General features: G+C 37.6%; 2 protein-coding genes and 1 pseudogene across 2 annotated transcripts; 2 read left to right on the top strand and 1 right to left on the bottom strand.

Moving 5' to 3' along the window:
• On the bottom strand, positions 1-1,172 carry LOC147576486 (olfactory receptor 4C16-like; annotated as a pseudogene).
• Positions 1,173-13,045: 11,873 nt separating this feature from the next.
• On the top strand, positions 13,046-13,975 carry LOC112865252 (olfactory receptor 4P4). Its single transcript, XM_025928290.1, has one exon. It carries the CDS (start codon positions 13,046-13,048, stop codon positions 13,973-13,975), a length of 930 nt encoding a protein of 309 aa, XP_025784075.1.
• Positions 13,976-25,518: 11,543 nt separating this feature from the next.
• LOC112865246 (olfactory receptor 4P4-like) lies at positions 25,519-26,454 on the top strand. Its single transcript, XM_025928285.1, has one exon. The coding sequence runs from the start codon at positions 25,519-25,521 to the stop codon at positions 26,452-26,454; it is 936 nt and encodes a 311-aa protein (XP_025784070.1).
• Positions 26,455-26,977: the final 523 nt, after the last annotated feature.

The following is a 26,977-nucleotide window of genomic DNA, read 5'->3' as shown; positions in this document are numbered from 1 at the left end:
TTAGCCATCTGAGATCGACTTCTTGTGCCATAATTTCCCATGGTACTTTTCAATGCTGCATTCTTCAGCATATAAATCAGAGGGTTGAGCAAACATTTCCCATTTGTATAAAACACAGCTATCATCTTTTTTTTTTAAGTTTATTTTTGAGAGAGTGACAGAGCGCAAGTGGGGGAGGGGCAGAGAGAGAGTGAGACCCAGAATCTGAAACAGGATCCAGGCTCCGAGTTGTCGGCACAGAGCCGGTGGCAGCCGGATGCTGCTGGTCGCAGCCGTACGGTGGGGCCTGACCATGGGGCCGGACCCTGGGGCTTGAACTCATGAGCCGCAAGATCATGACCTGAGCTGAAGTCGGACCCTTAACTGACTGAGCCACCCAGGCGCTCCAATCACAGCTGTTATCTTATCCATGGGGAAGGTGGTTGCAGGGCGTGTGTATATAAATATGCAAGGACCGAAGAACAAGATGACCACAATGATGTGGGAGACACAGGTGGAGAGGGCTTTTCTCCTCCCTTCAGCACTGTGGTTTCTCAGAGAATACAAGATATTAACATAGGAGCACATCAGCATGACAAAACTCAGGGTACAAATGACCCCGCTATTGGACCCCAAGAGTAGGTTGATTACGTAAGTGTCTGTACAGGCGAGTCTCAACAATGGCTGCAAGTCACAAAAATAGTGATCGATCACATTGGGACCACAGAAGGGTAAACTCAAGGCCAGAAAAACCTGAGCTAAAGAATGTACACAGGACCCCACCCAGGCCATAGCCACCAGCACAGCACAGACCCGTCACTCATGATGGTTGTGTAGTGCAGGGGCTTACAGATGGCCACATAGCGGTCAGTGGCCATGAGGATAAGAATGAAGATCTCCAGGCAGCCAAAGAAATGGAATGGGAAGACCTGTATCACGCACTCACTGAAAGAGATAGTGGTCTTTTTTAAAGGGCATCCACAATCATTCCAGGGGCTACGGAAGTACAGAAGCAGGTGTCAGATAAGGATCGGTGGGCTAGGAAGATACACACGGGACTCCTGAGTTCCCCGGGGGGCCTTGACAGTGGTAATGATCAGAACGTTACCCAGCAACATCCCCGAATAGAGAAGCAAGAAAATGACAAACACTGTTTTCCTCCTAACAGGATCCTCTGTCAACTGGAGCAGAAAAATTTAACATTATTCAGCTGCATGATCATGAGTGTGAAGGGGAAGTGTGAAAAGATTTGTTTGCGAAAAAAATAAAGAAATTGATTTACGGTGTGCTAGGAGACGTTATGGAATATTTTAAGCAAAATAATTCATGATACCGTGTGTGATTGTGGGATATTTTCAGCAAAAATAAATATTCCTCATCAGGTACATTTTGTGGGTTTTTTTTTTTCCATGTCACTACAGTATTTTGTTTTTAATTTTTAATGACCACTTCAATGGGCATTATGAGTCCCAAATTATCTTACTAGTGTGATACCTTTCTCAGCACTCCTCAATGTTTATTTACTTTGAGAGAGAGAGAGAGAGGGACAAAAGGGGCAGAGAAAGAGGGAAACACAAACCAAAGCAGGCTCCAGGCTCTGAGCTGTCAGCACAGAGCTGGACGCGAGGCTCCAACTCACAGACTGTGACATCATGACCTGAGCTGACGTCGGATGCTTAACCCACTGAGCCACCCGGGGAACCCCTAGCACTCTTCAAATATAACCCCCTGCTAGATTTGACATGATTCTGATTGATTTTGCCAATTCAGTGATTATAAAATTAAGTTATGTGGCCCCATACTATTATTTCCTTCTTTATTTATATTTTACATACATTTAATAAATACTGGGGTCCTGTTTTGCATCATATATCGCTCAACTTATAGGATTTGACTGTTCTTGGAGGTTCATGAAGATTCATGTGACCTCACATGCCACTCCCAATCTTATAAAGAATGTCCTTTTGATGCATATGTTTATATATCACGTATTTGTTACACATATTTTTATAAATGTATTATTTGTAAATCCAACATCTTCTGCTTCTCTGCATACCTTCTCACATATAGCAGCTTTAAAGGAGGAACAGGAAATACAGCATTTAAATAATATGCTGGAAATTTCAAGCATATTTGTGACATGTAGGACTTGATCAATACAAATGAACAGAAGTGAATATTCTTTCATATTTGAAAATATCTCACATATCCCTGTTTTTGTTTTTCTTTCTCCAATTTCTGAACGGCAACCTGAGAGCCCTCAGAGCCTCTGGATATACATTTGTAAGTGAAAGGAGAGAGATAAACTTCATCGTTCATATATTCACAAATCAACTTTTTAATGTAAGCGTCTCAGATCTTGGGTGGCTGTGTATGGGTATCACCTGGCATTTGATGTAGGACCAGATCATGATTGTAGCCCCTTAAGCTGCACATTCGCGGAATAGAGCAGAGAAGCAGAAATGGGAAGAAGATGTGATTTTAAAAAGGACGTAGCATATAGTCAGTAACTGATTGATCCCTAATTCTTTTCAGTCCTGGCAAAGTCAACGATCACTTTGAAATGTTGGGGTGGTTGAGTGACTCAGCTGATTGAGCATCCGACTTCGGCTCAGGTCATGATCTCGTGGTTCATGGGTTGGAGCCCCCCGTCGGGCTCTGTGCTGACAGCTCGGAGCCTGGAGCCTGCTTTGGATTCTGTGTCTCCCTCCCTCTCTGCCCCTCCCCCGTTTGTCTCTGTCTCTGTCTCTCTCTGTCAGAAATAAACATTAAAAAAAAATAATAAATGTTATTTCTTTCAATGAAGATATCTTTTTTTAAAAAATTTGAAATGTTTTCTTGACCAAAATTTCAAGAAAAGCCTTTCTTTAAGGTCTTGCTTATCAAGATGATGTTGGAAGGGGCACTATATGCAAATACCAATATAAACTGAAATGTGGTGTATTTAAATATAACTTGGAGGACTTCCTCTTCCTATTGTGTTCCTCCCCAATCTCATCCATACTTCCAATAAATTGTCTTACGATATTTTCATGACCATCATTTCAAGAACAAAACCCTTTTCTTTTTTTCAATTAATTATGTATGTGCTTGTGACAATTTTAGAGACTCTCGCTCAAAAAATAAAAAACAAATAAGAAGGAAACTAACACGTGTGGTTATGAACCACGTATGACACTGGGGTATTTCATACTATTTCTTGAATTCCTCATTGTATTTCTGAGTTATATGATATTACCTAATTCTATAATGCAGAAAATGAGGCTTAGAGAGTTTAGCAATTAGCCCAACATTCACAAAAGTTATGGAAGAGAGCAAGTTAATTCTGTTTCCCAAGCTCTTTTTAAGATTTAGCATCTAAGAAATAAATACATTTAATAAAATTGGTAAGACTAATGTTTGAATACTATCCTTGCTTATACTTGGTAGTAGATTTCTCTTACCACCTTGGAAAGATTGGTCAGGTTTTAAATTCTACATATCAACTCCAAATAATTACAATAAAATTAAAAAAAAAAAAGATAAATCCAAGGGGACATTTCGCTTAATATCAAACTTCTTAATATAAGAAATATTTGGGGAACTCGTTTCCTTTTTTAAATTATCTATCTATCTATCTATCTATCCGTTTTGGGGGAGAGAGAGAGAGAATGGGGGAGGGAGAGAATCCCAAGCAGAGTTTGTTTTGTCAACACAGAGCCTGATGTGGGGCTCCCTGCCCCAAATTATGAGATCACGACCTGAGCTGAAATGAAGAGTTGAACGTTTACCTCACTGAGACACCCAGGTGCCCTGGTTTTCTTTTTATATTCAGATGGTTACTGCTATAGAAATGTAGCACTAATAAATCAGATCAACTCACAAATCCTTTTATTTTCTACATCTCCACATTTTCACCTCTTTCTTGTGGCTATTGTCACCACTTTTGGAAAGGGATAGGGAAAAAGGATGAAGCAAAATATTAACATATTTCTCCTAATGTGCAAACTCATCTAGATGAAAATGTGGATAATCTTGGAAAACCTGTATAGGCACAGAAAGTTTTCTGTATAGATTTCTCCCTTAATTTCTTGTCAGGGTCCATTTACTGTGGAGCCAACCAGAACCTTGATTAAATAGTCATCATTTAGGGGCACCTGGGTGGCTCAGTCGGTTGAGCAACTGACTTCAACTCAGGTCATGATCTCATGGTGTGTGAGTTTGAGCCCCGCATCAGGGTCTGTGCTGACAGCTGGGAGCCTGCAGCCTGTTTCGGATTCTCTGCTGTGTCTCCCTCTCTCTCTGCTCCTCCCCTGCTTGCACTCTGTCTCTGTCTCTGACTATCTCTCTCAAAAATAAATAAACATTAAAATATTTAAAAAAAATAGTCATCATTTGATGTACTTTGAAAAATGATATAATACTATAGGGGGCTTACTTTGATGTTGGTTTTTACGTGAGTGAAAAGGTAAATTAGGAAAAGTAAGCTAATCAATGAGAGAAGCAGATGTCTAAGACACTACAGAGATTAGGTTTTCTCCTCAAGGTTGGCATTTATCCATGTGACACTCTTTGAGCAAATGCGTGTTGTGTGCCTAATGCCAAACACAGACATCAGTGCCATGATATTCAGTCTCTTGAAAATATGGGCAGTCTAGCAGAGGAGAAAGAGAGAGAGATGCAAAAGATCAAACGGAGGTCCTAAAAGGTGGTACAAGAGTATCTGTGATAATTAAGAGAACGTGCTCTTTTGGCCGAGAGGAATGAGAAGTCCTCATGCAGGAGGTGTGTTTGAGATCAGCTTTCAAAAAGGATAGGTCTGAAATAAGAGAGCATGCTCACTGGAAGGAAACCACAAGCAAGAACCAAAGGGAAAGAACTACCAGGCTTGAATGGGCAACAGTTGAGAAGGTCAGTTTGGTTGGGGGTTAAGGAACAATGCTGGGGAAAAAAGCTGAAAATCCAGATGTGACCTAATGTGCATTTTGCATGACGTTGGGGATAATAACAATAATAAGAATAATAATATCCTCCCAGAGTCTTTGGAGGCATTGGGCATAATAAAGGAAAAGTCCTTGTGCAGTCCCTGAGCACACGTGCAGTAACGTTACTATGACCGGCTTTAGGAGGGCAGGGGGAGGCTGTTCCCTGTATTTGAGCTGAGAAGTGCCACAGTTGAGGCTGTGTGGTGGCTAAAGCAGGAGCCCAAAGATATGGGCGGGTGGGGAGAGAAATGAGGCAGCTGAGAGACCAGCGAGGTAACAGGTATGCTCTTGGCCTGACAGAATCCATTTCTGGACTTGGCCCCTCTCTTGAGTTGGAACTCAGGGATAGACGATAATGAGAGAATTGGTGAGAGGGAAGAGGAAGAAGAACCGCCGAAGAACAGAGGAGGCAAAAAGCCCTCATCCTTCTTGACCTTTGATGAGAAAATCATTTTTTGTTTTCTTATTGACTCTCCATCCCCATTTGCATATTCCATCTCAGAATCTGGAAATGGCTTGCACACTGTCAGGGCTGGGGGCATGACTCAGGGCTGAAATTAGGTTTGCATCTTCTTTGTCTGGCAGAGGCATGAGGAGAACCCTGGTTTCCTGGGGACTCCTTTTCTCCCCGGAAATGGCTGCCTAGGCATTGTGGCCTCCTGTTCATACTGATCAAGCTGATCAAGTCCCTTTTACCTCCTCACATTCTCATGCCCATTTTGAAGCCTGAAGTTGTAAATGATACTGAGTTAACCACAAGGTAAGCTTGTCTTTCAGGGACGTAACAAAGTGGGGACCCTTCCTTGCAAGAATATTGATTCTATCATGTTCTTTCTGTCTGGTCCGGCTTTCCTGTGAACTTACTTACGTGGCTCCTCAAAATGTAGTTGAGTTGGAGGCTAATCCAGGCAAAAGGCTGACTGGATGCAAAGGAGTGTTTCCAAATGGTGCTTACTTCGGCATTTCTGTTACACTGGGATTCTCACTGGGGACGGGCAAGAATCTTACAGCTTCACAAACAGAGCTATTTGCAGACCTTCCCCAGGATGGAGAGCCACTAGCTCAGACATGGCTGTGCACCTTGCTGAAACCAGATGTCTTCTTTAGCTTCCTGGCATGACTTAGAGGGCTCACATGTCCTACAATGAAGGTTTATTCTTGTGAATAAATAAATATTTATATATTATATATATAAGTATATATAATATATATTAATATAATAAAATAATAAATAATAATTATATATATAAATAAATATTATTGTGGCTTATTTGGCTGGGAAGGTTAAGTGTAAGAGGCAGAAAGCAGATGTCTGCAGGTGTTTCTGTGTTGACGTTGCCTTTGTATAAACTGATGGAGATTCGGCATATTTACAATCAAAGGAACTCAGAAAAAAAAAAGATGTCATATGAGATTCTTGATAGGTAAATGTAAATGTAATTGCTTATATTTTTGAAGTACTTTGTGAGGCAATTTACATGAATTTCTCATCTCTTTTGTAAAGGTAAGGAGACTGAGTTTGGGAAGCTGGGTATTCAGTCCAAATGGACTCACCAGCACGCAGTGGAGCTAAGATTCAAACTCAAGTCTCATCATTGGTTTGCTGGAACTCTTTGTTTTTTAAGTTTGCTTATTTATTTATTTTGGCGGGTGGGGGGAAGGGCAGAGAGGGAGAGAGAAAATCCCAAGCAGGCTCCACACTGTTAGCACAGAGCCTGACAAGGGCCCCAACTCACAAACTGTGAGATCATGACCTGAGCCAAAAATCAAAGAGTCTGATGCTTAACTGAGTGAGCCACCCAGGTGCCCCAAGGTTGCTGAAATTCTTAAGTGTGATACTACACTACCTTGAAACATTGCATAATAAAAGAAAGAACAAAGTATACCATTACAGAATGCTTAATGAATTGTCATTTCTTTAATAAATAAAGAAAATAATATCGGTTAACACCTACTATGGGTAGCTTAATAGTGATTGGTGGTTTGCTTTAGGGGTACATGCTGTGTAATGCATGAGATTCTTATTTCTTGTTGTATCCTAATGGTAACTTTAAAAGGTAGATGTAATTATTTCCACTTTACAAAGTTGAAAGCTGAGCTCTGAAGAAGTAAAGTGACTTCCTTAAGATCACCCACAGTTTGTTGCAGAGCTCAGCTTTCACCCAGATCCACCTGCCTATCTTGCTCATTTCCGCTCTTTCCACTGTGTCATGATGCCTTGAGGTAGTAGGTTAATAGGAAAGCAGCACTCAGCATTAAACTTTTTCCATGGGGGAGGGGAAGGAAAGAAAACGTAAAAAAGAAAAAGAAAAAACAAACAAAAAAAAGAGGTTAGAGTGGGAGAGAGCCAAAGCATAAGAGACTCTTAAAAACTGAGAACAAACTGAGGGTTGATGGGGGGCAGGGGAGGAAGGTGGGTGATGGGTATAGAGGAGGGCACCTTTTGGGATGAGCACTGGGTGTTGTACGGAAACCAATTTGACAATAAATTTCATATATTGAAAAAAAACTTTTTCAATAAAAAATACAAATATAATGTATAATATATTTTTGATAACAACAGGATTCTATTTATGAAAAAGAATACAAGAAATGAAAATGAAAGACCATTATTTCTCTTGAACACAGACATGAAAAATTTTAACAAAACATTAGTAAATCAGATCCTGCAATAAAAACCAATACACCACAGTCTAGGGGGTTCATCCGAGCAATAAAAGCCTTGTTTGACAATTAAAAAACAATTAATGTAATTCATCATATTAACAGACCATATTAACAGAGAACCATAATATCATATCAGGAGATGTAGAAAAAGCTTTCAACAGAATTCAACGTCTTGTTGTGATTAAAATCCTTGACAATCTAGGAACAAAATGAACTTCATTAGCCAAATAAAAAATATCTAGGGATAACCAAGAGCTAATACAATATTTAATGGTAAGAGACTAACTTATTCTCCTCTGTGATCTAGAACATGGCAAAAATGTCCTTTTTCACCACCGACTACTCAACATTGTTCTGAAAGTTCTAGCTGATTTATTAGACCAAAAAAAAAAAAAAGTCATACAAAGTAAAAAAACAAGTAAAACTGTCTTTATTTCTATGCAAAACAAGTGCCCATGTTAAAATCTCAAGGAATCTACAAGTATCTCGTGAAACTAATAAGTGAGTTAGCAAGTTCATAGGATACACTATCAACATGCATAATTGATTGCCAACAATAGAAAAATAAAATCTAAAAATTTTAAAATTATAATAAAACTTGTTTGCATATAAATTTAATGAAATATGTTCAAGATCTGTATGCAGAAAATTATAAAACAATAATAAAAGGAATCGAGAAGATCTCAGCAAATGGAGAATATACACCATTCATAACTAGAAGACGCAGTAGTGTTAAGGTGTCAATCCTAGCAATTTTTATTTTTTTAGATATCAACAAGGTGATTCTCAAACTGATATGAAAAGGCAAAGCGACTAGAATAGCCAAAATAATTAAAAAAAAAACCCACAATGTTGCAGGACTCATATTACTATTAATTTAGAATTAATTACATATTATTAGAATTAATTACATATTAATTTAGAATTGCTATAAAGTTACAGTAATCCAGATAGTGTGCTATCAGTGGATGGTCTGGTATTAGTGAAAAGCGTATACACAAAGATCAATGGAACGAAAAGAAAAAGGTGATTTGGTGGAGAAAAGATAGTGTTTTTAACAAACAGTGCTAGAACAACTGGATGTCCACATACAGAAAATGAACTTACACCCATGACACAGTTTACACAAAATAGCTCAAAATGCATCATAGATATGAAAGTATTTTAAGGGACCCAGGACACTTAGATTCTTTTTCGAAGGGGAAGAGCATCCACGGAGCAGATGATTTTTTTGAGCAAACAAGTATGTAGCTAGAAGGAATGGGAGAGTGAAGGCAAAGGTATGTAAGAAAAGAGAAGAGGGATAGGGGATCCCATGGAGAAAATTCTGAGGTCTGAAGGAGATGTAAAAACATACTAAATCAAGTTTGAGAGAGACCTCTAACCACAAGAGAAAAAGATTGGAAAAAGAAAGGTTTAGTTGGATTGTAGGAAATAGACTGATCACGAGGAGATTCCCAGAATCCCTTGGTAATTTGTATTTCAGAAGCAAAACATACTAACAGCTTGTGCCAATTTTCAAAGGCTATGACCTCTGGCTAGTTTTATACTTTTTATAAATAAGACCCCCAAAGAACCATTAATGTAGAAAATAACAAATGATTATAAACCCATTAACTCTTAGGACAAAAGATAGCATTTCTGTCCTTCCACAGGTTCATGCTCTATCTTGTTGTGTCACCTCAGTTTTACAGGAATCTTATGTATTATTGTATTGTTATGCCCCAGTTCCTTCATATGTGAAATGAGGTTGGTAATAGTATTTATTGCGTAGAGTTGTTATAAAGTGAAATAGGCTCAACCCCACCAGTGATTCATGGCTGACATAAAGCACATGTTTACTAAGTGTTTCCTACAGTTAGTGGAGCTCAGAGGGCAAAGCAGAATCAAACATCAGTTTTGAACATAGATGTAAACAGAGGAAAGGTTATTGAAAATGACATAAGACTAGAGCAAAATTATAGAATGTTCACCTCCACTGTTGGCAAATTATTTCAGTGAGTCTTTCATAACCCTCAAAGTACATGAAAGAAAGTTCTATGCCTGTAAGTTTCCTTAAGGTTTGCCTAAATGGAAATTAATTTACCTTAAATGGAAATTTACCTTAATGGCAATACATCCTTAAAAAACTTACCTCAAATGGAAGTGTGTTAAAAAATACATGCATCTTCTTCCCCGAGAGAATGATAAAAACACTATATGCGAACGGATGGGTATCATTTCTTAACATAACGGCCAGATCTAGAGTTTGATCCCCAGATGATAGCAAAGGGAAAAAGAAAGTCAAATTGCATCAACAGCAGATCTCAGTCACCAAGGACCAAGGATCTCACGCTGCAGAGGTACCTTTTTTTGCAGGGCATTTGCCATCTGGTTGTAAATCTGCTGTAGTAACTTGGATCTAAGAGGATAATGACCAGTGAATTGATTACTTGGGGACATAAAATAATTAACTCAAACTAAATAAGAAATACCTTGGGAGGAAACACATGTACTTGGAGGATATAAACAATATTTGAAATTTTATTTAGCATTGGCTTCAAGGCTGAAGCCCTGAGCAATAATGCAGTGATACAAATACTGGGTCTATATAAACTAGGATTTGACTAGTTTTGGAAAACTAAGTACTCATCTTGCCTTCAAGCTTTTTTCTTTCCTGAGGTGTGACCTCCTATCATTTGTTTGAAATGAAGGTATGATAGGTGGCGGTAGTGAAAAAAAAATGCATGAATTTTCTAACTTTTTATGTGTGCATCGAAGGAAATTAGGCAGTGAAACTCACAGTAACACTCACTGAGCTGATTAAAATTCCAAATCTGAAACTTGAAAGATAGTCATGCAAATAGTTAAAGAATGCAATTTCAGTGAAGAGAGGACATTAAAAAAATATAAAAGGACAGACTCAAAGTCAGTGCAAAGAAAAAAAAAAAAACGGTGAGTAATTTTTTGCCATTATTCTGCATAAATCTGTAATACTTTTGAAAAAAATATTTTTAACTGTTATGTTAGGAAAACATTAATTAGCAGCTAATTTTAAAGTAGACTTTGCTGTGAATTCTATACTCTAAAACTTTTTGGTTTAAGAGAAGACTAAATTGAAAGATCTTGGTTGTCTACTGAGGGTAGCATGACACATTCTAGAAAACTGAGATCAAAGTCATGTGCGAATTCTGTCTTTTTTATTGGATGACTGCACATCAGAAGGACCAATTATTATAACTTTAGGGAGATGGTAAGTAAGACATTGACCACAAATAAAGTAATTTTATTTCTGGAAAAGACATATGATAGGATAATCGAGGCTAGTGCCTTCATTCTTCCTAAGAAACTTATTATCCAAGAGTGTATGGGGTCCCAAATGCAAGGTGTGGCAATATTAGGGCATGCAATCAAATATTTTTCTCCAACTATTTTTGTTACGTGGCCAATAGCTAAGCATGCAATATCACTACTCATGCTTGAGAGAATAAGAAATATATGGCTTCCCACAAAAGCACGTGAGCTGTACATTTGTTTCTTTCTAGAGTTGGCTTATTTATTCCAGAATCCTGAACTGATTTGGTGTGTGGTTTTTCATGAAGACTTGAGCCTATCTTATAGTTCTGTGTTTCCATTGATGCATTTTCCATTTAAATGTGAATGGCTAAAATGGGACCATGATCCATTCAGGAGAGATCCTGGTTTTGTCTGGAACACTCAGAAATGTATGCAAATTTCCGAGTTGGGCCAGCCAGGGTTCGTGTTAAATTTATGTTGTTGCTTCATTATTTCTCCCTTGAAAGGATGTAGAATGAGGTATTAAGAAACACAAGCACCGGAGTTGGAAAACTCAGGTTATAAACCCTTGTTTGCTATATACTAATGTGCTACTATGTACAAGTGCCTTAACCTCTGTAAACTAGAGTAATTCGAAGTTATTTTTCTTTGTGTACATTAATTTAAATACAATAATACTATCATATGTGCACTATTTTATTTTTTTAAAAGATGTTCTCATCTATAATCAAAGCTGAGTCTCAGAACCAGTCTGAATTATATAGAGCAGGGTATATTTTCCCAGGTTTCAAATGAAGAAAAACTTCTTAAAAGAAATTAACTGCCTTGCGAAGGTCCTATATGAAGTGTGGCTAAATTAAGGCATGTAACCAGGGATTTACCTCAAATTACAATGAATGATTTGATTATACACATAATATTTTTAAAGAGATTAAAATATGTGCCAGGCAATCATAGTACAGTAGCCGTATATCTGTGAAGAAGTTGAACTGATGTCAGGAAATTAAGCATAGCTCTAGCCTTCTGAACCGAGACAAATAGAGATTAAGTAATATTATTAGCGAAGTCCTAATAAATGCAGACGGACTGATGAAATGGCTTTGCTTGAGAACATCCTAAGCCTTTCTTTACTTATAGACTTAAAATTATGTAAAAAGCCTTTATGCTTGACCAAAGATAAGAAACATATTTCAAGTGTGTTTAATGAAGGATTCAAGCCAGTAATATATTCAGTATTATAATTTTATGCAAATTAAAATAGCCTCTTTAACTTATTGGCTAATCTCAGTATAATCTGATTTGGGGAATCATCCTGAAGTTATTTCTCTATCATTTTTTCTTAAACTCATTCAAGTTCTTAAAATTCCACTATGGAAATTAATGTCTTTGTTTTAAAATTCCGCCTGCCTTACAGCGGGATTATTCATTGTGTGGGTGACCATGTTAATTTGTTCAGTAATAGAAAAGGTTGAAGAAGAAACTTAAATAGGAGTTGATAGAGAAGCCAGGTACGGTATAAAGTTAGGGCTGAAAATACATAGGATGAAAATGCAGACCTCATGAAGATATCTGGTCAAGGTTGAGTATAAGATTATAAAAATACTTGGTGGCACACATTGCTAAACAGTCAGTGCCATGTTTTCAGGAGCATCTAAGATTTGATTGTGGATTGATCACAGGCAATCATGTTGACCAAGTTAGACATTGATCACAATTTGCTATTAGTTCGTGGAGTCTCCTTAGAGAGTCATTTTAATGGAATACTTGATTTTTTAAAATGTTTATTTATTTATTTATTTATTTATTTATTTATTTATTTATTTATTTTGGGGGGCTGGGGGGAGGGTCAGAGAGGGAAGGAGAGAATCCCAAGCTTACTCCACACTGTAAGTGTGAAGCCAGATGCAGGGCTTGATTTTATAAACCCTGAGATCATGACTTGAGCCAAAACCAAGAGTCAGTCACTTAACTGACTGAGCCACCCAGGCGGCCCTTTGAATACTTGATTTTTATTCTCTGACATATTTGAATGAGGCATATTAAAACTAGTAAATTCCTTGAATAGGATATGATTATGATTCTACCCACGAGATGCTTCAAATATGGCCTCATGAATTGTATATTTCAGGTGATTTCATGGATGCTATCTACGTTGGACCATGGATCAAAGCAATAATGTCACTGTATTTATTCTCTTGGGACTTTCCAAAAACAAGAACATTGAAACCCTTTGTTTTGTATTATTTTTATTTTGCTACATTGCTATTTGGATAGGAAACTCACTCGTAATAATTTCCATCATGGGCAGTCAGCTAATTGAGCAACCCATGTATTTTTTCCTTAATTACCTCTCACTCTCCGACCTTTGCTACACATCCACCGTGACACCCAAACTAATGACTGACTTGTTGGCAGAGAGGAAGACCATTTCCTACAGTAGCTGCATGACACAACTCTTTAGCACACATTTATTTGGAGGCATCGAGATCTTCATCCTCACGGGGATGGCCTATGACCGCTACGTGGCCATCTGCAGTCCCCTGCACTACACGGTCATCATGAGCAGACAGAGGTGTAACACAATCATCACAGCCTGCTGTACTGGGGGGTTTGTACATTCTGCCAGCCAGTTCCTTCTCACCATCTTCTTACCCTTCTGTGGCCCCAATGAGATAGATCACTACTTCTGCGACGTGTACCCTTTACTGAAACTAGCCTGTTCTAATACACATCTCATAGGTCTCCTAGTCATTGCCAATTCAGGCTTAATTGCTTTGGTGACCTTCGTCGTGCTGATGTTGTCTTACTTTTTTATACTGTGCAGTGTCAGGGCTTACTCCGCAGAGAGTCGCAGCAAGGCTCTTTCCACCTGCAGTGCTCACATCACAGTTGTGGCTTTGTTTTTTGCACCTGCACTGTTCATCTATATTAGACCAGCCACAACGTTTCCAGAAGACAAAGTGTTTGCTCTTTTCTATACCATCATTGCCCCCATGTTCAACCCTCTGATCTACACGTTGAGAAACACAGAGATGAAGAAAGCCATGAAGAAAGTGTGGTGTCGTCATATACTCTTGGAAGGAAAGTAGTTTTGCAGATGCTTTTCGGATTTTCAAGCCATGGTTCCTCGAAACCCAGGACTTGGATGAGATCCATTCTTATCAGCTCCTGGCCTTGCTGCTTGGAGAGATAAGTGGGCGAGCAGGAAGCACACCCTTCTAATGTTTTATGATCCTATGGTAACAGCTCACCAACAAACTGAGTATCATTCTTATTCAGATGTTCTTCCACTTGACATAGTCATTAAGAATTGTGTTTATGTGATATGAAATTGATGATATTTTAAAGACGAAAGATTATAGCACTATTTGGCTCTTGTGCCGGAAAAAAAAAAAAAGATAAAATGGAGCATGCGTGTTTTCACACCTTAAAATACTAAAGAGCTGAATAAAATATCACCTTCCACTTTTCAGCTTTTTACTCAACTCTAAATACAGAAAATTGCACTTATTGTTTTTGTATGGTTCACGCATTCCCACAAACTGAGCGGTATCCGGTAATCAGTAACCAGATGAAGGGTTAGAGATTACCAGTGCACCTGAAGTCCTCCTCATTTCTCTGCATAATTACTAACCTCCCAAAGGTGATTGCTATCTTTGTCTCTAAATCAACTGGTTTTACATACTCTTGTATTTTGTGGAAAAATAGTGATGCTGATCACACTCTTAGTGTCTGCTCATTACGTTTGTGAGATTCATTCGTCATGTTTTGTGTATTTTCTGAGTGTCTTCATTGATATATACTGTTTCATTGTATGAGTATGTAACAGTTAATTTATCCATTCCCTTGTTTCTAGACATTTGGGTAGTTTCCCATTAAGATCATTATGAGTAGCTTCTTTGAATATTCATGAACATTTCTTTTGGTGAATACCGGCCCTCTAATTGTTTCTTTAACAAGCTTTATATTGTAATTAAGACTTAACATTTTAAGGCAGTGGTTGTATGCTTGTGTTAATACTTTCCTAGTACATTACTGGCATAAAACTATATTAAATAAAAAAATTATCAATAGAAAACCACTAGAATGAATGCAATAAATGGTTTAGAAATATGTAAAACTTTTGGCACTTCTAGGACCCTCACAATAGGGTATGTAATATGTTAATTAATACAAACCAACCTGTCTATCATAGATACACAGCTCTTAGAAAGAAGAAAACTCTTAGAAGATCATTCATAACTCAGAACAACCCCCAGAAACAGAGCATTAGGTTATGTTATCAAGATTCACACATAAGTGGTCACAATTGGGAAATTGTAACACGTAAGATATTCACTGGAATATATGAATTTGCTTGTCATAATGAGCATGACTAGCAACATTCTTTATTTAGCTCCTGAAAGTGAAAAAAAATATTTTGGGGGGCTCCAAATAAGGGCAGTGGTTCCAGATAAGAAAGGTAGGCTCTACATAACATGCCATCATTGGATTGTCACCCATCCACATACATGTGCAGAAATGCACAGTATAGTAAATAACATCTTCCAGGGGCTACTGTCTCTGCTATAATTAGAATAAACAGGCTTGAATAGAACAACAAAAATTAGAGAGGTAATATTTAATTTTTGTTTAAAAGTATCTGATCACACAGCAAAACTACCGATAGAGGAGGAAGTAAAGTGAGAAACAGCTTTAAGCAGAATATGTCATACAATGACAGCTTTTATGGCAGTTATCAGAGACAAATAGAATATGATTATAGTTATTATATAAAAATAAAAAAATAATATGAAAAGCATGATATTGTATTAGGATTCTCAAAATTGTCCAGGGTGTTAAAATAATTTAGGAAATAAAAAAAGAATATTTTAATTGTAAACTTGATGGATAAAACAGAGTAGCTGTATCTTAAGAAAAACTCAGTAAATAAAATTTCAGATGTTAACAAATTACCAGAACACAGAATTAGAGAGGAGAGTGATAGAAAAAAAATAGATCTCTTAAGAGACATCATGAATGAAGTAAGAGAAAGCAACCTATGTTTGTCAGACTCTAGTGTTTGGGTAATAGTGAGACAAAAATATTTTTTAAAAAGGCAAGTATTAGTAATTTTTGAGAACTGATGAAAATAATCTTTAGAAAATATTCAGAGGAGGGAGAAAGAGTTGCTTTTTTAAAAAAATTTTGTAAACATTTATTCATTATTGAGAGACACAGAGAGACAGAGCATGAGCAGGGGAGGGGCAGAGAGACAGAGGGAGACACAGATTCTGTAGCAGGCTCCAGCTCTGAGCTGTCAACACAGAGCCCGATGCAGGGCTCAAACCCACAAACCATGAGATCATGACCTGAGCCAAAGTCAGACGCCTAACTGACTGAGCCACCCAGGTGCCCCAAGAGTTGCTCTTACGAAGAATCATAGAAAACACTATTACCAATTAATAATAATTTAAATCATTGAGTAGAAAACAAAATTATTGAGTAGAAAACAGAAGATAATGGAATTGCATAATGAAAGTACTAAAAGAAAAATGTCACCCTTGGCTTCTGTATTTTTGTAAGAAGAGTAAAATGAGGACTTTTCAGTTCAATGAAAGAACAGTGAAAAACAACCAAGAATTGACTACAAACCTACACTCACTAAAAGAAGTTGTGAAGGATGTTTTCATTAAAAGGGAAGAAGTCTGAGAAGAAAGAGGATCCCCGGAGGAACGGATAATGATGGAATGGTAGACTTATTTATAAACCTAGAAATTGTATTAAAATAGCCATCTTGTCTAAAACATGGGATGAAACATAGAAGAGAGGACAAGATCCTGGCCCACGATATATTATGAGATGGAAGAAAATGATCAGAAGAAAAGGGTTGTAAGTATCATGTACCATTCAGCAGGACGGGGGGGTGGTGGTGATAATGTCAGGTTCGGACACTTGTTAGCATCAATGTACAGCCATGATTTCTTACATGTAGCTAAAATAACAGGAAAGAGACAGGCCGGTGGAAGGTGGTTCAGTAGGTAGACAGGTAAAAATACACTGGAGGAATGAAAGGAGACCCATCCAATTAAAAAGTTAAAAAAAAAAAAAAAACATGGAGAGAAAAAATAGACATATTGGGAAAAGTTGAAAAAAAAAAGGAGCAAAAGTCATGGTAAGAAGGTAGTCCAAATATATAAAACAAAATGAACACAATGGACTAAATTCTCTAGTAGGAAGACAAAGATTATCATAATGGATTAAAATATAGTCCTGCGCTTTTACAAAGGATATTATATGGCATGAAATTTGGAACTACAATCATGAAAAGGAGAGAGCAGGCAAACGCATTAGCACTTGACCCTCCTGATGCCTCGGAAGCAGACATTTGCCGTGAGCCTCTTGGTTCACAAGGCCTGACTATATTGGAGCACTCCCCACTCAGCACCAGCCAGCCTACAGCCATGCAAGTTTGTTTACTAGGCTCTTCTGTGAAAGACCACTGCATACTCCAAGCCTCGCACAGCCCCCCATTTAGCTGCTTCTCTGCACTCAAGCTAAGCAGAGCCGTCCAGAAGCCTGCACGGTACTGCATTCGAGAGGCATGTCCCGCTTTGCTGGGTGACTGGCTTTTCTGGCAGCATCTGCAATCTCACTTTTTCCAACCATGTCTGAATCCCAACCTTGGCAACGGTTCTCCACTTCCAAGTTCATTCTTTGGGTACTCTTCCTCAGTCCTAGGTTACTTTTAACACTTGTATTCAAGTATCACTGACCTACAACAGACAGCACATATTTAAAATGTCCAATCTCATTAAGTTGTGACATAAGTATACACCTGGGAATCCACCACCATAATCGAGATGGTGAGCGTATCCCTCCCTCTGAAAAGTTTTTGATGTGCTTTGTGTCTTTATAGACGAGTTTGTGTCCTCTAGATCTTTGCGCAAATTTATCATACAGTATATATTCTATGTTGGCCGGCTTCTTTCTGTATAATTATTTGGAGATTAATCCATACTGTTGCATGCCTCAGCCGTTGATTCCTTTTTTATTGCTGAGTAGTATTCCACTCTGCAAATTCCACAATCTTGCGTTGTTTCCACTATTTGGCTCTTACAAATAAAGCTGCTCGGAAACATTCATGTGTAAGTTTCTATGTGAACATATGCTTTCAGTTCTGTTTGGCAAATGTTTATGTAGGGAATGGTTGGTCATCTATAGGTATACGTTTAACATTTTAAGAAACCACCTCACTGGTTTTTCAAGGTGGTTATACCCGCGTACCTCCCCACAAGAAGTTTATGAATGTTCTCATTGCTCTTTTGCCCTTCATATACTAAGTTTCTTAATTTTAGCCATTTCGAAACCTGTGAACTGATGTTTCGTTGCTACTTTAATTCGCATTTCGTAAATAACTAATGATGTTGAGCAGATTTTCATGCACTTATTTTGACATGACTAAAATGCTGTGATGCCTTTTGGTGAAATGTCTTTTCAAATCTTTTGCCCATCTTGAAGATTTTCACCTAAGTGGCTGAATTTTTAGACATAAAATAGTTTATACTATTCTTATGTAGACTTTTAATATTGCAAAATTTATAGTGATGCCAATTCTCTCATCCTTGATATTGATAATGTGTGTCTTCTTTTCTGTGCTCCTGACCAATCTGGCCAGAGGCTTATCAACTTTATTGAATTTCTTTAATAGATTTTTGTGTTCAATTTTCCCAATTGGTTTTCTTTTGTTTCTCATGGATGTTTACTTTGGTCTTTATTATGTCCTTTTTTTCATGCTGGTGTACTTTGCTCTTCTTTTTCTAATCTTAAACTGGCAGCTGAGGACATTAATTTGAAACCTTTCTTCTTTTCCAGTATAGATGTTTAGTGCAATAAATTTCCCTCCACGTCCTGTATTCACAGGATCCTACAAACTCTGATATATTTTGTTTCCTTTTCCATTCATATAAAGGGACTTCCTAATTTCCCTTTTGATTTCTTCTTGACCCATGAGGTTACTTGGAAGTGTGCTATATGATTTCCAGATATTTGGAGATTTCCTAGATTTCTTTCTATTTCTAATTTGATTCCACTGTAGTCAAAAAACATACTTCGAAAGACTAGAGTCCTTTTATTATTGAAACTTGCTTCAGGACCCAGAAAATGATGTGTCATAGTAAATGTTCTGAGTACACTTAGCAAGAATACGTATTCTGAAAGAGTTATATGAAGTACTTCATGTAGACAAAAGTCAAGACAGTTGATGGTTTTGCGCGTCCACTATTATTTTGCTGATTTTCTACTTGTTCCATTAATTATTGACAGATGAGTTCTGACATATTCAACTATATTGTGAATTTGTCTATTTTCCCTTAAGATTCTATAAGTTGTTGTTTTATGAATTTTGAAGCCCTGTTATTGGGGCCACAAACATTTAGGTAGTTATGACTCCTTGATCACTGGACCCCTTTCCCATATGACATGAACTTTTTTATCTTTAGTAATATTCTTTAATCTTAAATTATCTTTGATAAAATAAAAAAAAAACCTTTACATCTCTTTTCACTAGCATTATTTATCTTTTCTATCCTTTTACCTTTAAACTATTATTTGTAGCTTCATATGTAAAATACATTTTCTGTATCCAAAATGTAGTTAGGTTGTAGAGGTTTTTTATTTTTGTTTTGTTTTTGTATACTACCTGACAAGGTCTGCTTTTTAATTTTACTGTTTAGACTATTTCCATTTAATGTGATTATTGATAAGGTTGAGTGTTAGTCTATCATCTTGTAATACCTTTCTATTAATTCTATTTGTTCTTCTCTGTTTTCTTTGTCTTCCTTCTCTTGAATCAATTGAGTGTTCCTATGATGCCATTTTGTGTACAGTATGACAGCTTTGCAATAATATCCTTCTATTTCTTTCCTTCCAGCCTTGATGGAATATTTTTACACATTTGACTTCTACGTATGTTGTGAACACCAGACATATTGTTATCATTTTTGAAACCACCTCTGTTATCTTGAACAAACTATTTAAACTCTAGAAGATTCTTTTTTTTTTTTTTTTTTGCTTTGAGGAATAGAGGCAATAATTACCATGAAATTTTTTTTAAGAATTAAATCAGATAATGCACTTAAAATTCTTAAAACAGTGATTGACCTATAGTAATTAAAAAATGCTTATAAATGTTATGATTAGCTTACTAAGTGAATTGTTCTGATCTAGCTGGGATGCTACAAAATACTGATTTTCTGAAGTCTTAAATGAACTCATATGTATATAGACTTTTATTTTTTAATTTAACATTTATTTATTTTTGAGACAGAGAGAGACAGAGCATGAATGGGGGAGGGTCAGAGAGAGAGGGAGACACAGAATCGGAAGCAGGATCCAGGCCCTGAGCTGTCAGCATAGAGGCCGACGCGGGGCTCGAACTCATGAACCACGAGATCATGACCTGAGCCGAAGTCGGACACTTAACCGACTGAGCCACCCAGGTGCCCCTGTATATAGACCTTTTGTGCAAAAAGGGAGTCCACCCGAATTTCAGTGCACGTGATCCTGAATCTATACACCTTGCAGCCCTGCAACCACACAAAGGAAAGTGCCTGGTAATAATTAGAATAGATGTGTACATATTTTGTTGGTTCCTAACTTCATTATACTCTCCAGTACTTTTCACCAAACCTGGTGGGTCCTTTTCCAATCTACCGATAGGAGCGGGGAATTTGTTTTACGTTTTAATTAATTTGCTATTTTTTTTCTTTGCACAACCCAACCTTCCATTGTAGCAATGACAGTTAATTACTGTAGAGTGTGGCTACTGGTCCAGGAGAATAGTGGGGTGACAGTCTTTGACTTAATTGTTAACTGAATATTATGCATCTTATGTTGCTTTTGTTAATGACTTTTGTTAGCACTCTGGATCTCTCTCTCTCTGATTTTCTTTTACCTTCTCCTCTCTGGAAATAGGGACCTCCTCCAAAAGAATCCCAGTGCTCCCATAGGATTACCCAAATTTCCATCCTGCTTTTCAGAGGAAGAAATTGATCACAACTGGCAGAATTTCTTTATATACTTTGGATCCGAATAACAATAGCAGTCTCTAGAGACACAGTGCCCAGAACTTGGCTAATGCTAAAAGAGAAAATAAAGATAAAGCCTGAAAATTCCTATGAGCCTAGGGAATATGACCTAGGGCAGCTGATTAGTATTATTTGCTGAGGATTTCTTAAGAAATGCTTCTGGGAAAACAATTTTTTTAAAATTTCAAAGTCAACAAGTTCTTATGATCTCCTCTCAGTTTATGTCTCTTGCAGAGAAAATTTCCTGCAGCCATACGCTCAAAGAAGGTGAGTGACTCCTACGGCATGTATATATATATATATGCACACTGCACATATATTTTGAAACGTTCTTGTTTACTTCTGAGTATGAGCAGGTGCCAGGGAGTTCTACTAGCATTTAAAATCCTAGATCACTCACTTGTGGAGTGAATACATGCTTCTGTGTGAATCAGGATCATTTTCAGCGATATTTAAATCTTCATTCACTTAGCAAAACAGTGCTACTCTCCTCGTGGAAATTCAAGGAAAGCAGTGTTTGTAGATACTTTTAGAGAATGTACCTAGGTTTGTTTCAATCACTGCTTTCTAGTTTCATATTTTCAACCATAAACGCAAGTGAAGGGTTACCAACTGTAACTGAAGGGGGGTATGTGTGACCACGACATTTTCCTGAGTAATTTAAAACTACCTTGAAGACCATCTACAACTGATGTGCAGGTAATCACTCTTAAAATCCTTGTTTTAGGCTCACTAGATCTATTTGACATTTATTGTGTTGTTTTAAGGATATACAGTCTCACTTGGTATGTCAAAATTTAAGCAAGACTAAAGAGATTTTGCAATATTTATTTCTTACTGTGTCTTATAGAGTTTGTGCTTTTGAAGAATACATGCTAAAAATAATAAATTTTTTAGGTTGCCAGTTTCCTTCCAGCCTTCCATCTTTGAAGAAATTCCTATCTTTCAAATGAATCATCACTTTAAGTTTTCTAGATTCATCATAATCAGGTAAGGTAAGTTTGTAGTAAGACACATGTTGATCACATCAGTAGAAATGTATGTAATTAGTATATACAGACCCCAGTTGACTTACAGGAAATGTAGTTTTACAAAGCTGGTCTTAACTCCTGGGGTGAACAGGACTGTGAAACAATACTACAAAAGGCACAAATTGACTTTTTCATTTAATTTTGGTAACATGAAAAACAGTCAACGTATTGAAAACCACATGTAAAGAAATTCCCCCAGGTAACCAGTATTTCACCCAACTGATTTTATTTTCCACCAAAATATTATCCACATTGAGGTTTGTTCTGATGGTCCTTCTAAAATCTCTGTTGCAGTTTTGCTTTTGTTTATTTCAAGGGATTTGATTCATGATGTATGTGTATTTGGAGGACAATTTAATTCTTAACCCTTTCACTCAAAGAGCAGAGAACATAAGGAAAAGGTATATAATTGCAATGTAGTCTCAATTTTCTTTGGTGATTATGTTTCATAAACTCATGCATTCCTCATTTTTTCCTTGGGTGATGTGTCTAGACCACAGTTATAGATGTTGAAGTCCAAGATTAGAAAGGATCAATGTCCTGTAGAAGTGAGAACTGCTTGTGTGAATGGGGAAATCCAAAATGGTCTCATTTATTCTCGTTAAAATTCTATCATGGGTAGTAACAGAGTGCAAAACACATAAATTTGGGGGAATAAGGTGTGGCAATAGTCTAAATTCATGCTGGATGATTATTGCCTCTTCTGATCTGGAAGGGTTTTTTAGATTTAGATGTCAGCTTCTATATAAAGCTTAAACACCGAGATTGAAGACAAAGAAAAAAAAAAGTAGCCACATATCAGTTCACATGATTTCACTTGATATCGAACAGGTGACCATTGAAAGCCTTAGGTGACCAATAGCATCAGAAGTTTACTGAGGTATAAGCAACGCTTGAATACAAGTCGTTTGCTCTCTAAGTTCCTTTACCCTCTGCGTCATTCCTTAAATGTTTTATTTAGTTTTGAGAGAGCACAATGAGGGAAGGGCAGAGAGAGGGGAACAGAGAATCTGAAGCAGGCTCTGTGCTGACAGCAGCCAGCCGGATGTGGGGCTTGAACTCATGGACCGTGAAATTCACGACCTGAGCCGAAGTTGGAGCCCAACTGGCTGAGCCGATCAGGTGCTCCTCCATCAGTTCGAATCCTGTCTATATTGCTTTTGTAGGATCACTTATTGTTTTACCTGGTAATGTCTCCTTTGCTTCATTTTTGTGTTATGCTTTGAGGGTCTCAAAACATGCCATTTATTTTTCTTACTACAATTTCTCTGGACGTTGGTGCCGTTGTCATTCTGGTGCCCCCAAGGAGTGACGATATTTCCATAAACACACAGATTGGAATAGTTACAGCTGCGGTGGTCAGATTGAAAGCCTCATGGTTTCAAAGAGGAGATGTGCTACACCACGCATTCACTCGTAGAACTATCGTATATTTTACAGCGATCTGGGAGTCTGTCACCTCTCATGAGATGAAAATTGTATTTCCTCCACTGCTGTCTTCTCAGATGCATGCCCCTTTTCTGTGGGAAACTGCACTAAATGAACAAGAATTAGGGGATGAGATCGTAAATTTTTCAGTGTATTGGCTCTCTGATTTGGGACATTCACTTAGTTTTTCTTAATCTGTTCTTTCCATACTGAAAAGAACACGGTGGGATTCGATGAATACTAAGATTTAAGTCATTATCATAACAGGACTTATTATTTAGTAATAATTACTACTTTGTAATTATTATTGAGTAATAATTATGTAGTAATAATTATTTAGACCTATTATTTAGTAATTATTTTAAAAATTACCTCGGTTTCAGATTTTATGTATATTTACTTGAAGGGAGGCAATATAGGTAGGGGTGCTCGGTCGGTTAAGCGTCCAGCTATTGATTTTGGCTCAGTTAATGATCTAGCAGTTCCTGAGATCGAGCCCTGTGTCTGGCCCTGCACTGACAGCACAGATCCTGCTTGGGATTCTCTCTCTCTCACTCTCTTTCTCTCTTTCTCCGTCTGTCCCTGTTGCACACTCCCTCTCTCCAAATAAATAAATAAATAAATAAATAAATAAATAAATCTAAAAAATAATAAAGGAATGCAGTATAGTATTTTCCTGAGTTAGTTATGGTTTGCAAATGCAACTCTAACAATGTACACAAAGATATAAGAAACACATTAACTTTTATGAAGGAAGCATAACTTGTGCACAATTTTGAGGCTAAGACCTGTTATCTTCCTGTTAAAAAAAGGGAGACTACAAAGTCCTCCATTTCCATTAGTGCTTTCTTTTTTTTTAATTTATGCCCATTATTAAGTTTAATGACGATGGAGTTTACCTCAAAACATGCATGTACACTAAAACCAAAATAAGAGATCTACATATTTTTTCTAATTCTTTTTCAAAATGTCACTGATAAAATCTGCTCTATGCTGTGTTTTCAACTATTTTTGTGTCATAACATAGCCGGCAAGATCGACTTTTGGTTATGTGCTACCCATTCCATTCCCACCCTTGTATTTCAAAGAGTATTACTTGCAATCCTAACCACTCAACGCATAAGTTAGGCAAATGTGCTTTTGTTTTTATTTTTTTTTTCAACGTTTATTTATTTTTGGGACAGAGGGAGACAGAGCATGAACGGGGGAGGGGCAGAGAGAGAGGGAGACACAGAATCGGAAACAGGCTCCAGGCTCCGAGCCATGAGCCCAGAGCCTGACGCGGGGCTCGAACTCACGGACCGCGAGATCGTGACCTGGCTGAAGTCGGACGCTTAACCGACTGCGCCACCCAGGCGCCCCTTGTTTTTGTTTTTAAATGCAACTGCATTCCTTGATTGTATGTCTTCAGGCAATTCAGGAGAATGTTCCATATCATGCTGGGGAAAGAGCGTTACCTGGAATGAAAAGCCTGTTGTGAGTAATGAACACAAGGGAAATGAGGAATAAGATAAATTTTATGCATTAAATTAATGCCACTGTTATCTCAATGTTATAAATAACAGTAGTAGAACTTCTGTTTGGAAAATAGTAATTTTTAAATCATGATATTTTCAAAATTTAATCAAATGTATTTTTAACACTATCAGTATGACAGACTATTTGAAAAAATTAAAAAAATCGTAGCGGAAGCAGTTGATTCCCAAAAAAAAACCATAATAATATTGATTTATGATTTACCTTCTGTGATTTGTTGAGTTAGCTTTTTGCTTTAATTAGAAATTTATTGGGGCGCCTGGGTGGCGCAGTCGGTTAAGCGTCCGACTTCAGCCAGGTCACGATCTCGCGGTCCGTGAGTTCGAGCCCCGCGTCAGGCTCTGGGCTGATGGCTCAGAGCCTGGAGCCTGTTTCCGATTCTGTGTCTCCCTCTCTCTCTGCCCCTCGCCCGTTCATGCTCTGTCTCTCTCTGTCCCAAAAATAAATAAACGTTGAAAAAAAATAAAAAAAAAAAAAGAAATTTATTTATGATTGTGTTAATATTATCAATGTTTTCATTCAAATTTTTTCTTTCCAGATACTCAGTTATCTGTGCATAGCACACAATTTATGGGAAGTCAGAGGAACATCTCAGAATTCATTCTTTTGGGACTTTCCTATAACCAGAACATACAAATTTTTTGCTTTGTATTCTTCTTGTTTTGTTATGTTTCCATTTTGGTGGGAAATGTCTTAATTCTCGTCTCCATTCGATGCAGTGCCCTTTTTTACCAACCAATGTACTATTTTCTCGGTCACTTATCCTTTATGGACATTTGCTACACCTCCTGTGTGACACCCAAACTGATAGGTGATCTGCTGCTGGCCAGAAAAACCATCTCTTATGGTAATTGCATGTTACAGGTCTTTTCCTTGCACTTTTTGGGAATGATTGAAATCTTCATCCTTACAGTCATGGCCTTTGATCGCTACGCTGCCATCTGCAAACCTCTCCACTACCTGCTTATCATGAACAGAGCAAGGTGCAATCTCCTAGTCTTAGCTGCTTGGGCTGGTGGGGCCATCCATTCTTTTTCTCAGTTTTCTATGATATTCCAGTTGCCTTTCTGTGGCCCCAATGAAATCAATCACTACTATTGTGATATCTTCCCTTTGCTGAAAGTTGCTTGTACTGATACCTACATCACTGGTGTCCTTGTGGTTGCCAATTCAGGTCTGGTCGCTTTAGTGACCTTTGTTCTCTTGTTTGGGTCTTATGTTGTCATATTATTCACTTTAAGACATCAGTCGGCTGAAGGAAGACGCAAAGCCCTCTCCACCTGTGGGTCTCATATCACTGTGGTCATCTTATTTTTTGGGCCTTCAATCTTTGCCTACCTTCGACCTCCGACCACGTTCCCCGAGGACAAAATATTCGCTCTATTTTACACCATCATCGCTCCTATGTTCAATCCCTTAATCTACACCCTGAGAAATACAGAGATGAAAAGCGCGATGAGAAAAGTTTGGTTTCAAATGATATTTTCAGAAGAAAAACACAATTGATTTGTCCTATTCAATATGCTAAAAAGTTTATGCAGGAGTAAAAGTAGACTTGGAATCAGAGAGCTTGTTGGTGTTCAGATCACCGAAACCAAATCGTTCACTTTATAAATGTCAGAGATGATGAGCCGAAGCATTGTGAGCAAGGTGACAATTTTACCAGCAGAACTGAGATTGGCTTAGGGCATCTGCATATTAAACATATTCCAGGCTGAGTGAACGGTGGGGCTGTCATACCCAGTAGTCAGTTATGGAGCTGTGAGGCTGACAGTGAATTTTAATATTCATTTGCATATGAAATTGATACACGGGGATTCGACAACATTTTGGCCCTCTGGAGAAATGAACAAGTTTAAAAGTGGTTTTCCGAAATTAAAACAGAATGTTTTTAATTATCGAATTTTATTTCCTGTAGAATATTCATCTGAATCTTATGTGACCACACTCTGCAATAAATTATGTGATGAAAAAAATTCAGGCAGATAATTTGCTTTAGAGTTGCAAAGAAGAAGGCGTGGCTACACTG

This window comes from Puma concolor, chromosome D1 (assembly GCF_028749965.1).
Source record: "Puma concolor isolate L17-30 chromosome D1, mPumCon1.1.hap2, whole genome shotgun sequence".
NCBI lineage: Eukaryota > Metazoa > Chordata > Mammalia > Carnivora > Felidae > Puma > Puma concolor.
The sequence above is the reverse complement of the archived record's forward strand: the minus strand, read 5'-3'. Positions and strand labels throughout refer to the sequence as shown.